The sequence below is a fragment of the Melanerpes formicivorus genome, unplaced genomic scaffold (genome assembly GCF_026170545.1).
Source record: "Melanerpes formicivorus ecotype bairdi unplaced genomic scaffold, bMelFor1.0.p_v2 SCAF_56, whole genome shotgun sequence".
In the NCBI taxonomy this organism is placed as follows: Eukaryota; Metazoa; Chordata; class Aves; order Piciformes; family Picidae; genus Melanerpes; species Melanerpes formicivorus.
The window spans coordinates 4,685,124-4,704,856 of NW_027142408.1; the positions used below are offsets into that span (position 1 = coordinate 4,685,124).

General features: G+C 42.4%; 1 protein-coding gene across 4 annotated transcripts in view; it reads left to right on the forward strand.

Annotated features, from left to right (window-relative positions):
• The window catches only part of EMC2 (ER membrane protein complex subunit 2), an 89,950-nt gene that overhangs the window by 46,510 nt on the left and 23,707 nt on the right, over nucleotides 1-19,733 (forward strand). The window contains exons 1-3 of one of the 4 annotated variants that reach the window (XM_068161290.1): nucleotides 10,760-10,870; nucleotides 16,318-16,431; nucleotides 17,346-17,410. In XM_068161290.1, coding sequence (XP_068017391.1) covers nucleotides 10,783-10,870; nucleotides 16,318-16,431; nucleotides 17,346-17,410 — 267 coding nt within the window. In that variant the 5' untranslated portion in view covers nucleotides 10,760-10,782. Of the gene's footprint in view, nucleotides 1-10,759; nucleotides 10,871-11,404; nucleotides 11,506-16,317; nucleotides 16,432-17,345; nucleotides 17,411-19,733 lie in introns of those variants that run through there. The other 3 variants (XM_068161289.1, XM_068161292.1, XM_068161291.1) reach the window with 3 other exon arrangements.

The window sequence follows — 19,733 nt, forward strand, 5'->3', positions numbered from 1 at the left end:
TCCATACTAGCCTCTGAAAGCAGGGATGTCACAAATCCACTGCCACTCACCAGCCAGTATCTGAGGTCAGTAACTGATTGCCAGTCCTCTGATCTCCGTCCTGCCTCTCATTGTGCATCTGCTGGTTGTCCCATTCACTCTTTTAAATGGTGTTCAGTGACTATGTCTAGGTTAGCAAACCCATGTTCCGAGGAGCAAGGAATCAAGTACCTCTACTATTAAACTGCCATAATACTCCCTCAGATGGTTGTGTCTAAGGGCAGCTAGAAATCTTCTAAGTAATTCTTGGGTGCAGTTCAGGAAGAGGCCTAGGCTAGAAACCCTTGAATTTTGGATACAGCCACCAGGTTTTGGAGGATGAGAGATATTAACAGAGGAGCTGCAGCCCACGCAGTGACAGCTTGCTTCAGTACCAAAGGTGACCCTCTGTCCTTGTACAGGCACAGGCAGGGAGGACCATGGCAGAGCATAGCCTCTAAGACCTCCCTCAGAGTAAGTTCAGCTCTTTCAACAAGAATTTCAGGATACAGAATCTGACAGCCTGGATAGCATCACCCACAATCATGAGCTTTTTTGTGTGTTACATGAAGTTTCAATAACCTTCTGAATTATCACTACAGGGGGTCTTTCACCAGAAAGCTCTCACACCCTGGCAGCTGGGTTTGAGGTCCTGTGATTCATTCACGAGAAGCAGCTCCACTGTAGGAGTATCACAGAGATTTTTCTCTCCTAACCTCCAGATGGTTGTTGTTATAGTTAGGGGTGATGTAGCCATCAGGTCTCACTTCTGTTTCTATCATGCCATTTCTTGAAGAGATGTTGTGAGTGTAAATGACAACACAGGATGGTTACTTGCCCTCCAGAGGGGCTGTTACAATGTATGTTTCCCCTCTTGCCTACGCAAGTAAGCTACAGACATGCACAGCTTCTTTGGGTTTCCACACAAGCCAGTTCAGCACATAAGCTCTCTGTGGTCAGTTTCCATCTGTATCTTTCAGAAGTTGGAAGACAAGCAGTCATTTAGCAAGGATGGGCTGCTGATGTCAAGGCTGTGCTTGAGGCAGGGCTGGAGTGCAGCTTGAGACTCTAGCTTCACTTACACTTAGTCCCTGTTGAGAAAAGTTGCAGTTAGATAAAAGGCAGTTGATTATTTAATGTGATTATAGAAGTGTTTGAGCTCCCTGCTGAGTCTGGATGCATAGCCACTCAGCGTTATCTGGAGATATTAAGACCTGAAGATGAGCAAAATAGAAATGTAAAGAGTGACTATATGCAATTGATTTTAGTGTCCTTCAAAGATGTTCAGTTTTGGAGATCCTGCATGAGTGTTCTATTTACCCCTCTCTAGGGACACATCTTGCATTTTTGCGTTCACTGCTGCCTTTTCCAAACATTGCAGGTCTGTGGAAGAGCAGTTTTAAATGAACAAACACAACCAATTCAGGGCAAAATAATGTGTTTTAAATTAATACTTACAACACAATGTCATTCAAACCTAGGTAGGTCTTGGTTGGGTATTTGCTTGACTTTCTCACAGTAATATTAATGTAACTAGTTTTTTGTTACTTAGGACAGGAAACAGAAGTAGCAGATGTGAAAACATCTGGTCAGAGACTGTGCCCTTGAGTTTCCAAGAAAGTTGGACATATGCTTCTATAGTTTTGGAAAGGAATAACATAAATTTCAGCTCTGCTATTGGCCTTTCTGAAAACTAGCAAGATGTGACAAAGGACCAAAGAAGGGCCTGCAGATACTTTTCAGCATAAAAAGGTAGCTTGTTCTGGAATCTAGGAAATATTTCCTCACATTTACTAGCTCATATATGGAAAATGAAATAATACACATCCAGTGGCAGAGTAGCTTGAACAGAAGTATGAGCTAAAGTGGAGTACAGCAGCACCCCATATAATTGGTTATTGTTGCAACCCAGCTGTTACGCAGGTGGGGCCACATACGTGTGGTGGAAAGTGTAAAGAGGGCAAATACTCCTCTGATTTCTGGCTGTGCACACATGGTAAGCAAGGAGGAAGTTAATCAGGCCACATTTGGAAGCATGTAGGATTTCCTCTATAGGTGCATAAGAGATTCATAGAGTCATGGAATGATTTAGATTGGAAGGGACCTTAAACATCTAGTTTCAAGCCCTCTGCCACAGGTGACAGTATCACAGAATATATCTGGTTGAAAGTGACCTTGAAGCTCATCCAGTCCAACCTTTGACCAATATTCAAGGGTCAACACTAAACCACGTCCCTAAGCCCCAGGTCCACAGGCTGCTGGAACTCCTCCAGAGATGGTGACTCCAGCACTGCCCTGGGCAGAACATCCCAATGTTTGAGAGCCCTTTCAGTGAATTATTTCCTAATATCCAATCTGGCCATGAATACCTCCAGGGAGTGGGCACCGAATGCCCTCAGGATATAATGCAAGCAAACTCTGTTGATCACTCAAGTGGGCCTTGATAGATGGAAGTCCCTTCCTCGTAGTAACAGTATCTCACCCTAGAACAGGCAGGAATTCAGATTATTATCCTCAACCAGTATGGTTATCACTGTTGATGATTTTGTGAAAGAAAAAGCTCTGCAACTTTCAGATTTGCCATTGGCAAATGTTTTATTTCCAAAGTGAAACATTTCTTTTGAATCAAGGAAACTCAAAAATTAGTTTGCCAATACCTGAATCTGTTATCTAAGGATATGAGGAGGCAGACAACAGGACAGAAGGGTTGGGGTGGTGGTAGTTCTGGTTTTTGTGTTTGCTGTGGTGGGGTTTTTTTTGCCAGTAAGTCAGAGAATAGAGGAGAGTAGCTGCTAGCGATGTGGAAGAGATCTACAGATGTATAATCTTAAAGAAAATATACACAGAAGTGCTGTAAATCAAAGGACAAAAACTAGTTGCATGGTATGAAGTAGCAAGCTCAGATCCAGCAGAAGGATTTCTTAGAATGTGGGCCAAATGTTTATGAGGCTGGCAGGCAGTCAGAGAAAAGCTGAATAATTTTGGTGAGTTTTCCAAGAGGTTCTAGGCCAGAAGATCTGGCGCACAGCGACAAAATGTGAGAGATCTGGAAAACCTGTTGCCTCAAAGGATCTCCTATCCCTCAGTCAACATACTCATCACTCTACTATTGAAACACACAAATCAGAGGGCTTATGCCAGCAGAAGAGCATGGCTGGAAAGCAAATCAAGACTATCATCAGTTCTGGAAAAACCCTTGCGTGCATTAGTGCAGATTTGTGATACCGTTTTAAAAGTTGTTACCCCCTGAGCAATAAATGCTGGGGTCTGGCTCTCAGAGAATGGGGCTTACAAACTGCAGTAAGGTCACAGACAGACCAAGCCTACTCATTACTTGCCCTTTCACCAAACCAGCCAGAGAATAAGTGAACCATAAGATGTTCTTTAAGAGCCCTGAGGACCATGGAGCACCAGCCTGGGAGGCACTGGCAAGACATACAACATTTGGAGCAGATAAGACACACAGGCCCTTGGACAAGCTGAGGTATTTATTCTCTCCCGCTAATAACATTCTCAGTAGGGTGCAGGTGCCTCTTGTTATTCTGAGGAATTTCATCTAGCTTCTCCTGCCAGGGCTTCAGCAGCCAAATATACACAATGTGCGTCCACCTAGTGCATACTATTACAGCCTGTAATGGCTGCAGAGTAGTGGTGAATTGCTCGCTGGGAAGGCTGGAGGCAAGAGGCACAGTTTCCAGTTTCCTTTGAATGCCAACAGTATAAATACTACACCTGTGATGATGACCTTTTTGCAATATGTGGGAAGCTGGAGGGTTTGGGGGAAGGCGGGGGGGGGGGCGGGGGGGGGGGCGTAGGGGGTAGCGGGTGGTATTACTGGAATAACATCTGAATACTGATGGACTCATTAACTGTTTTGAAAACCTGGAAAAGGCTCCCAAAGGGAATGGAGGTCTCAGTTCAAGAGGCTAGGGAAATTAGGAAAGTTGCACTGGAACTTTAGTATCTAATAATTACACATTTTCCAGGATCACTTTGTGGTCAATAGCCCTTTTATAGCACCTTTTGTTATTGAAATTCTTCACATATTTTTCCTGCTTACTTTTTCTGCTTTCACAGAAAAGCATGGGAAGGACAACAAAGTGTTTCACAAAAAACAACAGCACCTGTTTTATTATATGAAATGTAACACATACACTTCTTTCTCCTCTGCATATATACACCAAATAAACACAGCCCAGATGGCACTCTGAGCATGGATGTGTTCACATTCACGCCACACATAGTTATCCTTTCAAGAAGTCAACTGCTAACTCATGTGCTGTTCTGCAGACCAAAAGTGCTCCTACTGTTGCAATACTGCACCAAAGAAGACGCTGGTCTGTAGGGCAGATGTTGTTCCTGGTAAATTCTAAGTCTGGTAGTGCATAAAATATGGATTTTTCTGCTGAATTAGGTATTGGTTTAATTGGAGCTTTTTCTGCCTGCAATGTTGAGACCATGGAACACTTTCTGAGGCTCGTATATATTGCTTGGTGGTTTGTAATATTTAAGTAACATCTTGAGGCTTTCTGTTTCATTGCAATTGCATTTACAGCAATAAACTGTGCAACAAACACTGAATTTTATTAAACTGGCAAAATATGTGATAAAGAAAGCTAAGCAAGGTCACAGTCAGCTGTGCCAGAAGCAAACAAGTGTTTTCTTTTAAATGCTAAAATAATGTGCAAATGAGGCTCAGCAAAACTAAAATGCAAAGCAATCTCAAAACTGGTGTGTAAAACTAAAGTTCAAAAGAAGAACAGTCACACCATCCAGCAGCAGCTCCACCACAGAAGGGATTTGTCATTCGGCCACATTTCCCTATCCTCAGCCACAGTGTATTGCTCTTGCAATATGGTTGACTGAAGGGAGAGACTAGAGCCCTGGCCCTGAGCTGGAGCAAAGGATCCTCCTGTTTTTTTAAAGCTCTTTTTTCAGGTTAATTTTCACATGGCTGTATTAACTGGTTGAGAACCAGCAAACAGAACCCACTGTCTTCTCAGGGATGAGACAGTAGGTCTAGACAAGACAGGAAGCTCTTTACAGCAGCCCTGCTGCCTAATCTTATATATGGCAGAAGTATGGTCTCCATGGAAGTGATGCTCTCCACCATGTTTTCCCTTTGCTTCTGCTTTCCCTTCCTACCTTGTCTCAGGTGAACAAGGATGAAAGCAGAGGGGACAGCCTTGGCCTTGCAGCTATTGAGCCTCCTCAGCACCTGTGGAATGACCACCAGGCTTCATTCTCTGGCCATCTGCAGCAACAGTGCCATATTTGTGTCAATTGGCAGCTAGTTCACCCCCCACCCCCCCAAACCCCCATGTTTGCAGGGTGAAATAAAAATAGTTCAGTGTTTTGTTTTAAATTAAGTACATACAGTTTCTCCTCTTTTCCTCTTGTATCCAGGCTTGAGTATTGCGAAGCTATAGTCTGCATTCACTTCAGAGGCGAATACTGGAAGGCGAAGTAACCGGTCAGGGCTCCATTGCTCTCTTTCAAGCTGATCACCTTGTTAGGAACATAAATATTTCATATTTCACAGGTTCTTTGCTGGAAAGCCATGGTGGCACTTCACACCAGTGAAGTACTTCCTTCAAAGACACTCAGAATTCTGCAATTATTATTTCCTAAACTCACTAATCAGTAGATGTATAAAAACTTGTAAATGTCACTTCTTTACAATGGTGAGAGAAGGAAGCACATTGCTGGGACAAAGAAAGAAGAGTCTCAGGAATTTTGTGCTGAGAACTTTAAAGACTCATTCCCTATGAGAAAGAGATTTGCTAAAATTGTTCAAGAGGGGATTGGATGTGGCACTTGGTGCCATGGTCTAGTCATGAGGTCTGTGGTGACAGGCTGGACTCGATGATCTTTGAGGTCTCTTCCAACCTTAGTGATACTGTGATACTGTAAAAGTGTTGCTTCCTCTTTTCCATTTTCAGTGGCGTAGCAAGGCTTGAGCAAGGACAAGAGATATTCCTCTAGGGAGAATTTATCTAACTAAACATAAACATTGTCAATGAAGACATCTGCAGCTGACCTAATCCTCCTGATTCTCTTTACAGTTAGAGAAAAGAAAGAGTTGCTTTTAGTTTGTGATTTAGCTTATGCCTTGGACACCTACTCTAGGATGAGATGCACCCCACAAATGCATCATTTTCTTCAGTGACTCTAAATTGAACCTGAAATAAATGGCTTGTTTATAGACTAGCTCCAGACTGTATTCATTTAAAGTGAGATGAACCCTTCTGTTGCTGACTTTTAACACGAACAGTTTCCATGGAACTACTCATAGTATTTGCAGTCAAAATCACAGCCTTGTTTTGATTAACTTTTTTTTTTTTCCTTTCTGAAGCTGCAGTCCATTAACACTCACTCATGCAGATTGTAATAATGTATTGTATGTTCCTTTTAAATCTCATATAATAGCTCTAGTGTGTAACAATGTCATGGTAATTAGAATCACAGTTTAGATTATTACGAGGTATTTTCTGCTTGGCTTGTGCTTTTAAAATGTTATTTCTCTCATTTGGCAGCCACACTGTCAAGGATGTTACAAGGCAGGGGAGATGTGTAAATCATCCACTAAAGTTTCTATCCCAAAGTAAAGCTTGTGACACCCAAGGAAAGTCTAAATCCTCCTAAACTCTATTTTCATTATGTTTTAGAAAACTTCCTCCACTATTTGTAATTTTTAATCCCAAATGAAGCAGAGGGTAGAAACTGAGACTTCCCAGTATCCTAGATGCAGCTGAGGCTGCACCACAAAACATCTGCAGAGAAAGTCCCCAGGCCATCTCCTGGAAGGGGATGAGAGTGCATAGCCCTGCGCCTCCTGGGTGGTACCTGCTATTGCAGCATGTGGGTTCTACCACTGCCTCCAAAAGAGGCTCCACGCTGAAGGAGAACTGGATGAAACAATCAGTAGGGTACTGCTCAGAGAACCAGCAAGTATCTAATTCAGGGGTTTGTAGCACAGCTCAGGCATTCTTGGTACCCAGGTGAGCTGTTTCCTATATGTGGTGTGCTCAAGGTTCTGGTAGAACGAAAACACTGCTGAGAAGGCTGCTGCCAATACTGATGTACATTACTTCCACAGTGGTGATGTTTGCTGTAGCTCCTCCAGATATATACTGTCCTTATATGGATTTTACTTTCCTAGTTGTTGACTTGCAGTGTGAGAGTAGTTGGTTGGACTGCTAAAACAGCAGCTAGGTGATGGAGTGGAAACTCACAAAGGCTAGCCAAGCAGCCCAGGACAGTTTGCATGGAAAGCGAGGGGTTACATGGCAAAGAACAAGGTATACATTGCCACTAAGCCTCCAAGAAGTCAAAGCAAGAGAAGACCTGGAATATTTTAGAAAAATTAATGATAAAGTTGGACACCTCAGGAACCTACCCTAATGTCAGCAAGACCTGGCAAACGTGTAGGAATATTGGATAGCAGCATGGCTGAAAGCAGGAATAAGTCTCTTCAAACTGGACAATTAGATTGTGCATGAATGGGAGAAGATTATTTAGTAGCCAGGATGTTAAGAGGGTGTTAAAAAAAGCATTCTGCAGGCACACTTTAGCCCAGGGAGAGTGCTGTATTTCCCCTTTCTTCAGTACAATTCTTTCCAGTCAGTCAAAAAAGACCCCAAGAGTGTATGACACGCTGCTGCAGCTATGAGAAGATAAGTAACCAGGCTGGGAGCTGGAGAGATGAGTACACAAGGGAACATCTGAACCCTCATGGCTGCAGGCTTATAGGCACAGAGCTTGCCTGTGGTGGAACTAGATGATCTTTAAGGTCCCTTCCAACCCAAACCATTCTATGAACCTAAGTCACATGATTCAAATTTCTTGAATTTCCTCTATTTTTCATCCACTAATTTATCTTTTGACACTCATTTTTACCATTGCTACACAAGTTAGCAGTACCTGTAATCAATCCATACATAAAACTAAGTTTGTCCATGCTCTTGCACAGTGGAGAAGTGCCCCTGAACAAGCAAACAATTCATCTGGTTCACACAGAAGACAAATTATCACTTTATTCACACACAGCACACATGCATCCTACAGGTCTACATTCTTCCAGAGTTGTTTCCTCCTATCTCCTACCTACTTCAAGGATGCCACCATTATTACATTACTAAACTAACTTCCCAACACTACTGAACTAGAACAGGTTCTAGACCCTATCAGAGGATGAGCCCCAGTATCTCTGTATATCCTGTAACACATCACCAGGGCGTAGCCTTCCATGATCTGCTATACTGGTATATTAACTACTATACTCTTCCTCCTTGGTTGGAATCACTTCTTTGAACCACAATCCTGACTGACTTATTATCAAACTAATTGCTGAGTTTCATAATAAAAGAGGGTTTTGCAATAGGAAACCAGGCAAAAAAAAAATAAATTGTTAATCACTTGTTAATTACTTTTTTTCATTTGGTAATATGTGGCACTAGCTGTGCTAGCTACAAAAAGCTTATGGTGTATTTCCACTTTTAAGCAGTCTTTTCAAAACACCTTGCATTTAGCATTAGTCTGTGGGATTTGGATCACTGCATTTCTGGTCAGTTCCTGCAGAGGTGGCACGAGAGTACAACATGACAGATCCAGGAAACAGATTTCACATGACTACTCCCTTTCTAGAGCACTTAAAGCTGTATTAGCAAAACACTTTAAATAATGGAGCTACTTGGCATTAGAAAACAGCTCTCAAACCCACTGTTTTATTTTCCAAGAAGAAACAGCTTAATACCAAGTACATTTCTGTTTCCAACTGTAACAGTAGCTGGCATAATGGGTTATTGTAACAACAATTCCTGTCTCTTGGTGAGTGTGGATGTTTTTTTCCTCCACATTATTAGCAGAGGAATGAAGTGGAATGGCTATTTTTGAGCTTGGCAGAACACAGCATTATGTGATTTTACGCAAGTTGTTCAAGACTGCATCCAAAAAAGGCAGCAGGTAACACTATGCGTAACGTAAGAATCGAGTCTCCTCTTAACAGGCAGGTAGAGGGCTGCATGTCTTAAGAAGCAATCCAGCATAACTGGGGAGCTGTCTAAATCTAGCCATGAGAGATCAGTTATCTCTGGGAACAGTAACTGGACCAAGTGCCTGTGAGGTGCCATCACCTGCCTCTGGCCAATACAGAAGGTTGTGGGCTGGTGCACAGAAGCATGGAGCTAGATGTCTGGGGAACTGAAAGGTGGCTTTTAAGAGGATCAAAATTTTGGATTCATATGCTTAAAACTTCTGTCTGCATCCCACATTAGGCATTACAGCTAGCTCAGCAATCCAGCAGCACTGAACCTTGCAAGCTGATTTCTCACTTTGCCTCAGCTATTTCAGTGTTAGCTTCTAATAGGCAAAGCAGGTCCACGCTGTATTCTTTATGGATCTGGTATGCAACCATTCTGCATTCATTCCTTTATTTGTAAACCAGGAGTCATAGTCCTTTACTCATAGGAATACTATGAGAAAATACATTTAACTTTTTGAAAGTGTTCAGATAATGAAGACACTAGCATTATAAAATGAGCTGGAAGTACAGCTGCACTAAACAAGGTGTAAACAATAGAGTGACTTAGAAAATCAAACTACTTTCAAGGGGATAAAAATTAGGCATTAACAGTCCTTGCAGAGAACTATTTGCATTCCATTAGAGGCCTTCTGCTGTCAAAGTAATTACATGTTATTACACTGTAGACCGTATCAGGAATGAGTAGTTTATTCTAGTTCACAGGAAGCAACACAACGAGTAACAGTTTAGGGCACATTTGTTGATGGAGCTAGAAGATTAATTTTGAGTATGGAGTCTGAGACTTCTTCCAGAAGGGATCTCACAGAAGGGAGTTTCAGACAAGTGTTTGGTGGTATTTTCTGAAAACCAGTTCCTTCAGATATTAAAATTCCACCACCATTTTTTAATCATCCTTGGCAGAGATAGATTTATTTGTTAACTACATAGTGTTAAAACTGGCAGCATTCTGTACTAAGAAACCCTTCATCTCCCTGGCTGCTGGTCAGCAGAAGACTTCAATGGTGGCAACAAGGCAGAGGTAGGGAAAGCCAGCAGTGGGCCCTAGGCCCTGCTCCAGGCTGCAGGCTCCCTCAGGGCTTCTCCAACTCATTGCCAGCAAGTCGTCACTCTGGTGATTACTGCTCAAGGGGTGTCTGGAGCCAATGCAGAGAAAAAAGCTGGTTCGTCCTTGACGGTCCTCTCCCGGCTCCAGCAGCCGCTGTCACTTCACAGCAAAGCGGACAGGCGTCCCCTGCGGCGTGCATGCAAGGTGTAGAACATTGCGCCGTGCAAACTGTGTGCCACGTTCATGCGGATCATAAAACAAGGTACTTTCTTCTGCGGTTGCTAGCGCTACCTCAGATTTAGGCCTTGCCCGTCTTCATTCAGCCGAGGCGGGCCTCTGGCCGCGGTCAGGACGAGTGCAGCGTGCTATGGGAAAGGCGACCGCACCTCTGCCCTGGTCGCTGACGCAAAGCCTCCACAGGAGTGCCAGCTTTTACCTCTCCGCCCCCGCTAGCTCCGCTGCTTCGGGCACTCGAGTCCGCCGCATTTAGGCCGTTCCCTGCCAGCCCTGCCTGCGAGGGAGAGTGCAGCGGGGGCCTGACGGCGACCCCGGTGGCAGCGCGTCCGGCGAGCAGGACCGGGCCGCACCGGGCGTGAGGCGGGACCCGCACCCCGGGATCCGCACCCCGGGAGCGAGACGCCGTCAGGCCGGACGCCGCGTACCCTCCCTCCCGCCAATGAGGGCCGGGGCCGTCACGCGGCGCGTCACGCGGGCGGCCGCCAAGATGGCGAAGGTGTCGGACATGTACGACGTGACTTGGGAAGGTAACGTCGCGCCCAGGCCCACGGAGCCCTGGTCGCAGGGCAGGAGCTGCGCGGTCCCCCTGTCTGCGCGGTGCTACCGGAGATCCACTGCCGGCGGGCCCGGGACAGGCCGACGGTGGCGGTACAGAGGCAGGGCTGGGGTGTGCGGACGGCGACTCTGGCAGCTGCTGTGCTCCGCGGGCAGTGGGAGACGGCTGGCGCAGGTGGGGCGGCGCTGCAGGAGGAGCGGAGTCGGAGGCCTGTGCTCAGCTCCTCAGTGACCACAGGTCCGCTGGCTTGTACGGCGGGCATTGCCCAGGGAGCAAGAGACCGGAGCCGGTCTCTGGTGAGCGGCGGGCGAGATGCTCCGCGGAAGTGCAGCGCCTAAGGGCCGGTGCGAGTTGGGACCCTTTGTGGAGATGGAGCTCGGTTTCCTCAGAGGACCCACCCACGCCTGCGTCCCGTTCCCCCAGAAACACTAATAACAGCGCACCCACGAAAAAATGGCCTCTCCTCCGGGTCAGAGTTTGTGTTAGAGTTCAGCACCTAACAATTACCACATACTTGCCTAGATCTTTAAGCGTTTGTGGAGGAGGAACTTCCAGAAGCTCTGAAGTGACATAAAAGTTTTCGAACATCTCGCTTCCCGAGTCTTTGTAGGTTTCATATCTGATCATAACTTTTTTTAGTACCTTCTGAGGTTTACCTGACGTTATCAATAGTTCTTCTCTCATAAGCAGCATGTATTCAAGCGTGAGTTCATACAGCACCCGAGACCGTTACAGTCTTCTATCGGGTAAATGACTACTTCTCCATAGTTTTGGGCACAAAGGGATAACTCTTAGCTAGGTGGCCCTATACATTACAACCATAAAGTAGAGAAAAGAATGCAGAGAGAACCTCTTTGATCTTTGATTTTAATTTTGCTTATTTACTGTTAATCTGTGAAAAAGTAATGGGGCAATAGGCTAATTCCCTGAGCAGAGATTATTTTTTATTCTGGTTTCCTGGCATGGGCACAAGAGGAGAAACATTTCTTGGGATGTGTTTCAGCAGATGCCAGAAACTTGCCCTGTAGAAGTAATATTTGTGCTGTCTGCTTCACCGTTTCTGTGGGATTCCAAAACAAAACAAAATGGAACTTGAAATAGTCAATTTTCAGCTCAGATTGCATAAATTTTAGAAAATATTTCAGGCACTATTGAAGAAGACAGTGCTGTAGCTGGATGATTAAGGATGAGGTAGGCAACTCTCTTGCCCAGCATGTCTGGTGGTGGGTTAGTGGGTAGTTTGGCTCTGTTAATTGCTTTCGTCACTGCGATGTCATTAAGCTAGCTTTGCGCTTTGGGAAAAGCTTTGCTGCCAGTTCTTTTGTATCGATTGTGAGAAGGTACAGTGGTTGTGAAGCTCAGCTGGAGAGAGAGCAGGCAGACCGCTGCCTGCAAAGGGAAGTTGTAAGAAGCACTACTGGCGTTGCTGTTGGGCTTTCCCAGAAGTTGCTCTAAAACACCTCGTGTGAAGAACCGCTCCATTTTTTATTTTGCTTGAACATACATAGTTAGAAAAAACAGAGTTTTAGAGGTTTTTTTCCTTCCTGTCATTCTCAGGAGTCAGTTCACAGAATAGGTAACGTGCCCTGTGGATATGTTTCTGTACATTTAGCCTTAGATTGATCTGGTTGAGAGTATTGCAAAGCTAAGAATAGAATAGAATAGAATAGAATAGAATAGAATAGAATAGAATAGAATAGAATAGAATAGACCAGACCAGGTTGGAAGAGACCTTCACGATCATCACATCCAACCCATCAACCAATCCAACCCACCTAAACAACTAATCCATGGCACCAAGCACCCCATCAAGTCTCCTGAACACCTCCAGTGATGGTGACTCCACCACCTCCCTGGGCAGCCTCTCTTTGTCATCTGATGGCCAGGTATAGGATGCTCAAGCTTACTGCTTTTGGATTTGGCTAATAAATACTGAGGTGAGCATCCTGCTCTTAGAAATAACCTGCATATTCTCTGTCCAAGAGTTTGAACTGGCATCTGTGGCATTGGGGCATTTGAGGACCCGCTGGGTAGTTTTATCGTATTAACTTCTCCGTTAGTATCTTCCAGTTTGCATCCAAATGAAAGAGTTGGAGTGTAGGGGAAGATCTGCATAGGTATGAAGAGCTGTCTGTGCTTGCCTTTGAAAAATTGCAGACATCATTACAGAGGTAAAAAAAGTAAAGGGGAAATGGAGTCCCACAACAGACAATACAGAGACTTTTCTTGGAGAAGGCATTTCTCTCAGTGTGTATTTTAACAGATCCCTGGTGCCTTGAGGGTTCATGGGTGGGGTGTTCCCAGCAGTATTGTGACCTAGCCCCTAGACAAGAACTTGAGCCACCATCTCAGAAATGTAACATTTTAAACCCAACTACAATGAAGCAGAGGCTTCCAGCTAGAGATAGGCAGTCTTTCTGGAGATCTTCAAATACTGTTGCAGCAACGCTTCAACAGTGCTGCTTAAGTGGTGGCACAGTAGAAGTCTTTGTTACATGGTCATGTGAGACTTTGTTCAAGGAATTCTGTGTAATTTTAAAACACCATTAAAAGCGTTAAAAGATTAAATGTAACTGTTTATGTGAGGCTGTTTTCTTGTAAAACACAATCTGTAACAATGAGAATGTCCTAAACAAACTTAAAATCTGAGCACTTCTATCTTTAATGTCTCTAGTCATTAGACTCTTGGTAGATGATAAAATCTCATCCTTCCTATGACTTAGAAGCTGAATTAATATTAGTTTGTATGAAAACTCTCAAACAGAAAGCAGTCCAATATTTTGTCTGCCACAGTCCCTATGCAATTAAGTGTTGGTGAGGTGGTTTTGTTGTGTTGCATGCTGGGCTTGTTTGCTTTTAGCTATTCCTGATTTTGTAATCAAAGGGAACAGGTCAGTTTACTCTGGATTTGATATATGAATTTATAGGAATACAGGAAGCAGAGGTGAAATGCTGGGATTTTCATAGAGGCTGCTTTGAGAGCTGAAAAGTTATGTTAGAGGCAGCATCTGCAGGGCCCAGCTGAGCTGCTTTTGCCTCTGCCTCAACATGTAAAGTACTGGTCAGGCCAGTAATGCACACGCTGTGTGTTGAAGTAAGGTTATTGAATTAATGGATTTGTGAATTCTTTTATTTGACTGGTATTTTGTACAATGACAGTGGATGGACCCGGGGTGTAGTAGAAGGCTTGATGTCTGTAACAGAAGGACACTATGCAGATGAGTTCTAGAAATACAATGATTATGGGGTCCCTCCCTGAGTGACTGCTGGTGGGAGTTGTTACACCTTGAGGTAACATTTGGAGTATACAGTGTGTGTCTCTACGTCACATAACTTCCATCATTTAATCAGGTGCTTTTGTATACTAAGGACTTGAAAACTATGATCCAACTAAACAATGGGATTATAAATCATTGTAGGAGGATTGATTCATGTCTGTTTGTTCAAGCCAAATTAAATGATACTTCAACAGACGCAACAATAGAACATTATTTCTTCTGGCTTGCTGTAGACAACTTGTGTGTTATTAGGGAGCATCAAACATTGTGGCAAGCGCATCAGCTCCTTTGAACTTGTAATGCTTTGATTAATTTGTGCAAAGCTTGCAAATTTAAGAGAACCTAAAACTAAACCAAATGTATCACTTGGTCAGGACCAGCCTGTAGAGGTGACAGGATTTATTGTAATTAAACCGAGACATTTCTTTAACAATTTTTTCTTCTAAAACCCTTGGTTGCTGCTGCCCAATTTTGTATTATGTGCTGTATGCAACTTTGCCTCCAAAGCTTAAATTATTATTGGCTGACTTTTTGTTTATCTTTCTCAGTAAAAAAACCAAATCATTAAATTTGAAAATACTGTTAAAATAAGCCTTGTGTGTTACTACAGTTTTTAGTGTTTTCTTCTACCTTTTACTTACAATTCAGTATTTCTAAAGCTAAGAACCCTCTCAAATAGATTTGCATTAATGAGACTATTTGAAGGTTTTACTGTATTTTTTGATCATTGGTTGATATACTAATCTCTGTCCTGCAGTTTTGTTTCCATCGCTGTACATGGTGTCCTTGGGTGATGAATGGTAGACGTGTGTTCTGTTAATACATAATGCAGACACTCTACCATTTGGAATCAAAATGGAATGGAGGCAATGATAATTTCCAAGTGAACGAGTGGGCAGAAATCAGACAGCTTATTTATCTTTTATGCATTTAGCTTGTCAGCTTTTGTGAATGTTTGTGTTCTCTCACATTCCTGCTGTCTAGTTTTGAATTTCCAAGGACCATCATGTGTCCAGAAACATTTCACTTTACCCACGCATATGAAATGTAACCCTGTGGTGGTTTTGGTTGAATTTCGAAATGCAAAATGTACCACAATAACAGCCTTATGAGTTATCTGGGATCACTTCAGGTAGATGGAAGAAGGTCCAGTGCTTGATTTTTAACTGTCAGTTATGTTAACTATGTGTTTTGAAGTACAAGAATAACTGACAGTGTTTAATTCCTTCCTGGTGTTTGTTTTTCCAGTTCTTGTAGCAGTCAAAAAAAATGTTGGCAACAGTTGCTGTGATACCTTCATATTAGTAAAGCCACTGTCTATCAATGAAAAGTGTTTTCCTTGAGTCTCCTTAACATTTGCATATGGAATATCTACATGCATGTAAAGATACATAAAATCCCATTCCTAGCAATTTCCTGATCCAAAGGATAAATAAAACCTAGGCTAGGCAGTGCTCTCTGGATAACTTCTGGAATATGCCTGCTCTCTCGGAGATCTGATCCACAATGAATGTGCATTTGAAACAAACCCCCTCACGCTAAAATAAAAGATCTTAGACAGTGATGATTTCTATGCCTTTGGGCATTTCCCTGGTGTAGAAAACCTTCACTTCCAAGTCTGCTTTTCTTAAAGCTCCTTTCTGTAAGCGTGTGTAGATTCTTCTTAAAGTGGAGGTTCGCTGCATTTTGCTTACAGTGATGTGAACAGTGGTTGAGTTCTCAGGTTTTTTAATACTTCAGTTGAAAATGTATTCCCCTAGAGTAGAAATGCAGTGTGAGTATTGATAGTAAACAGAAGTGTGAAACTACTTGGGAGAACTCTATTGTAGCCTGCTTTTCATAATCATGGATAACATCCATTAATTTTTTTTTATTGGATAGCAAGATAGAAGGGATTTTTACTGCATATGTTTCTATCCTGAGAGAGTGCAAGGTTACAAGTACATGAACATGCTTTGTGTGATACTGTTTCAGAGATCTCCTGTGCCCTAGCCTCAGGTATTTTTCAGCTATTAGTAGAAGTCACGTTCTTAGATGTGTCGGTGTCTGAACCCATTCTTCATTTTTTCCAGCAATAAAGTCAGAATTCCCTTACTATCTGGAAATCTCAATACTTTTTTTTTCTCCCCTTGGCCCCCAGATATGCGTGATAAAATGAGGAAGTGGAGGGAAGAGAACTGCCGGAACAGTGAACAGATAGTGGATGTTGGAGAAGAGTTAATTAATGAATATGCTTCTAAACTTGGAGATGACAGTAAGCAAGCAATCATTATTTCTAAAACTGTCATTGTCTGACTTTGTTTGCACTTTTCAGCCTCTCTTTTGTGTGTATGTTGCCTTTCTGTATCTGCTGATGTTGAAGAAATATCTGTTACTTTCTTAGTCCAGCAGGCTGCCAGAATTCCTAGATTTTTCCTCTTTCCCAACTATGGGCTGCAGTGAAAACAGATGGGAAAATTACCTGCTACAACTCTTAGCTTGCTGTATTAGCAGTTAGACCATCATGTGAAAACTTAGCCTGCAACTGTCTGGCTGTGATTTTACTTATTTTCTGTTCTTCAGCACTGTGGCAAAAATTAAAAGTATCTTTTTGTAACAGAGAAAACTGTTCCTTAATCATATCATACATTATGTGGGAATTAATACTAACGCTGTTTCTGTTCTAACATTACATTTATGATACGATAGTTGAAGGCAAGTCTTGAGTTTCCATTATTCACAAAAGTATTACTGTTAGGGGATTTTAACTACCTTACACTAATTTCAGATGACAGAAGGCTGGATATAATGTTTCATACTGAAAAAGAATTGAGAAGCAGTGAAAGAGTTAAGGGAAATTTGTTTTCCATCTTGCCAAAGTGGCCTTTCTGCAGGTTTGGTGCAGAGAGCAAGTTCTAATGAGTGTCTGCATAGAAGAGTGCAACAGTAATGTGAGGAGAAGAAAAGAATTAAGGGGTTTTTACCTTTCAAGATGTCAGTAGGTACTTTGTTACTAAAAGCAATAAAATGGCATAAATGCATTTTTAATTAATTCCAGTATTGTCTTAAAATATCTCTTTCAGTAGTGACCCACAGGAACAGAAGGGGAAAAACACACAAATGTATTGTTTACATTGTAAGTGTTTCCCATTACCTTAAATCTGTATTTAATGTCTCTTTTGTTTCCAGTTTGGATAATATATGAACAGGTGATGATTGCTGCCCTGGACTGCAGTCGAGATGATTTGGCACTGGTAAGTTTTCAAGTTGACTTTACTCTCAAACCTTAAGTTTTCTTCCTGGGTATCTCCTCCAGATAGTTTTTTTGGACAGTTACAGGATATTCTGAGCTCCATAGCTTGGAATGGTAGAATATCTGTCCAGAAATACACTGCTGGGAAGGAACCATCTCCACCCAACTTCTCTAATGTGGAACTCTTGTTCAGACAGATCATGTCTCTTTCAACAGTCATGAAAATATTTACAGCTGCTCTGGTGTGGGCTTAATGTCAAGAATAATATTGGAGTTGCCATATTGTACAGACAGTGTTTGTTTATTGAAAACCTCTCAAATTATATTGGGTTTTTCTAATGTTTTGAGGTGAAATGTCCTGTCGTGCATATCGTATTATATGTCATGTTGGCTACTGTCTACAAAAGCCATTGACATCCTAGAGCAGGTCTTCAGGAAGAATGAGGAGCTGGGCTGCCTCACGTATAAGGAAAGTCTGAGACATCTGTGTTTGTTAGGTCTTGTGAAACCTAAGAAGGGATTTTATTACCATCTTTCAATATGCAGTGATGGGAAGGTATAAAAAAGGTGGAGGTACATTTTTGAAGATGTGCAGTGACAGATAAGTGCCAGAGACTTAAGCTGCAGCAAAAGAAGTTCCAATTAGATATCATGAAAAAGTTTTTAGCAGTTGGGTTAGTGAATGCTTCGGGACAGGTAATGCAGGGGAGCTGTGGAATCTCTATTAGAGATGCCTAGAAAGCTATTGGGATATGGCCCTGCACTCACTTGGAAACTAGCTCAGTTTTTAGTGGGGATTTAGAGCAGGTGACTTCCAAATGTGACTCTTGTCAAAAATACCATTAATGGATATTTGAGGTTAGTCAATTTGTATGCAAACTTATTTGAATTATAGAAACACAGATTAAATGAAGTTTCTAAATGAGCCCACCAAAACAAATAGCAAACCCAGCCAAACCCAAGTAGTCCTTTAAAGGCAGCAACTGAAAAAAGACATGTGTTTTGCAGGTGAATTTCAACAATCTTTTCACCTGTCCTTCACAAAGCATTGGGAAAAATCATGAGCTTGCCTTGTGCCCTGAAAGCCAGCAAGCCTGAGCTTGTTCGAAATAAAAACAAAGATATTTTCAGAAGTCCTGGTCTGTCATGGGAATTGCTCTTCCAGTGCCTTGTTCTCTGTCAGATGACAAAATATGCCTTAAAGTCTTTAGAGTTTCACATGTTGTCATTTGGGCAAAACTGAGTGGTCTGTGAGACACAAAGGGTCAGACTAGAGGATGCAGTTGGGAGAAGGGCAGTTTGAAAGCGGACAGAACTAGACAAGCTCATCTTGCATCTTGTATGTACACAGCAGACTGTAGCACGCTAGAAAACACAGCACAACATGCTGAACTTGTCATGAACCCAGTGAACTTCCATTGTTTTGTTCCTCAGAAGAAAACACTATTGTAGTATAGCTGTCTGTTTGTTTTCATTGTCTTTTTAGGAAGGCTTTCACAAAACTGTTGAGAGAACCAGTGCTGAAAGATTGGTTGTGAAACACTATTTATTTTTACTAGCCTAGTCAGAGATTTCAAATTTCAGTTTCTGTGTCCTCTAAGGAACATTGCTTGAGATAAAGGGGTGCAGCATTTCATATACAGCTCAGAAAGGATGTTAAAAGCTTAGATGGAAAGAGTTGGGGTTTTATTTTTTTTCATCTGATTGATTTATAAGAAACAACTACTTTATTCAAACAAGTCAACATCTTACATGGCTTTTTGCTACAGCTGCAGCCCCAAAATAGACAAACAGCTTTGGAACTTCTGGTTTTCAGCAGTGAGATTTTGATAGCTGTGTTGCATTTTGCTTAGGGGTATAGGTCTCATCTGCTCCAAATGTGCAGGCTGAGATGGTTTTTCAGAGTCATTTATCTGACTGTTTTTCCTTTTCTTTCCTCTTTTTACTACTGTTGTCCTCTGCACAAAATGCCTGTTGTGCATGCCCCTGCTGCAGTCAGCCAGTTCTTTCACATGCATGTTTTAGTGAAATTGCACTTGGCAGTACCAGTGTTTTACATAACTGGAGTCCAGGTTTATATTTCTTTGCCTTTGCAACTTTTAAAATGGAACACCAACGTGAGGATGTTTGGTGCTGTTGAGCCCAGACCATTTTGAAGACAGACATTAGTGCAGTTTACTCATGAACTTGCATTTTCAGAAGTGTTGCAGTGATTTGTTTGTGTCTCACAGCTGTTCACATCACTTTATTGTGTCCGATATCTTACTTTGCAGAAGCTTATTTTGGCTTTGTGGCTACTGTATTTGGTTGAATAATGATCATGT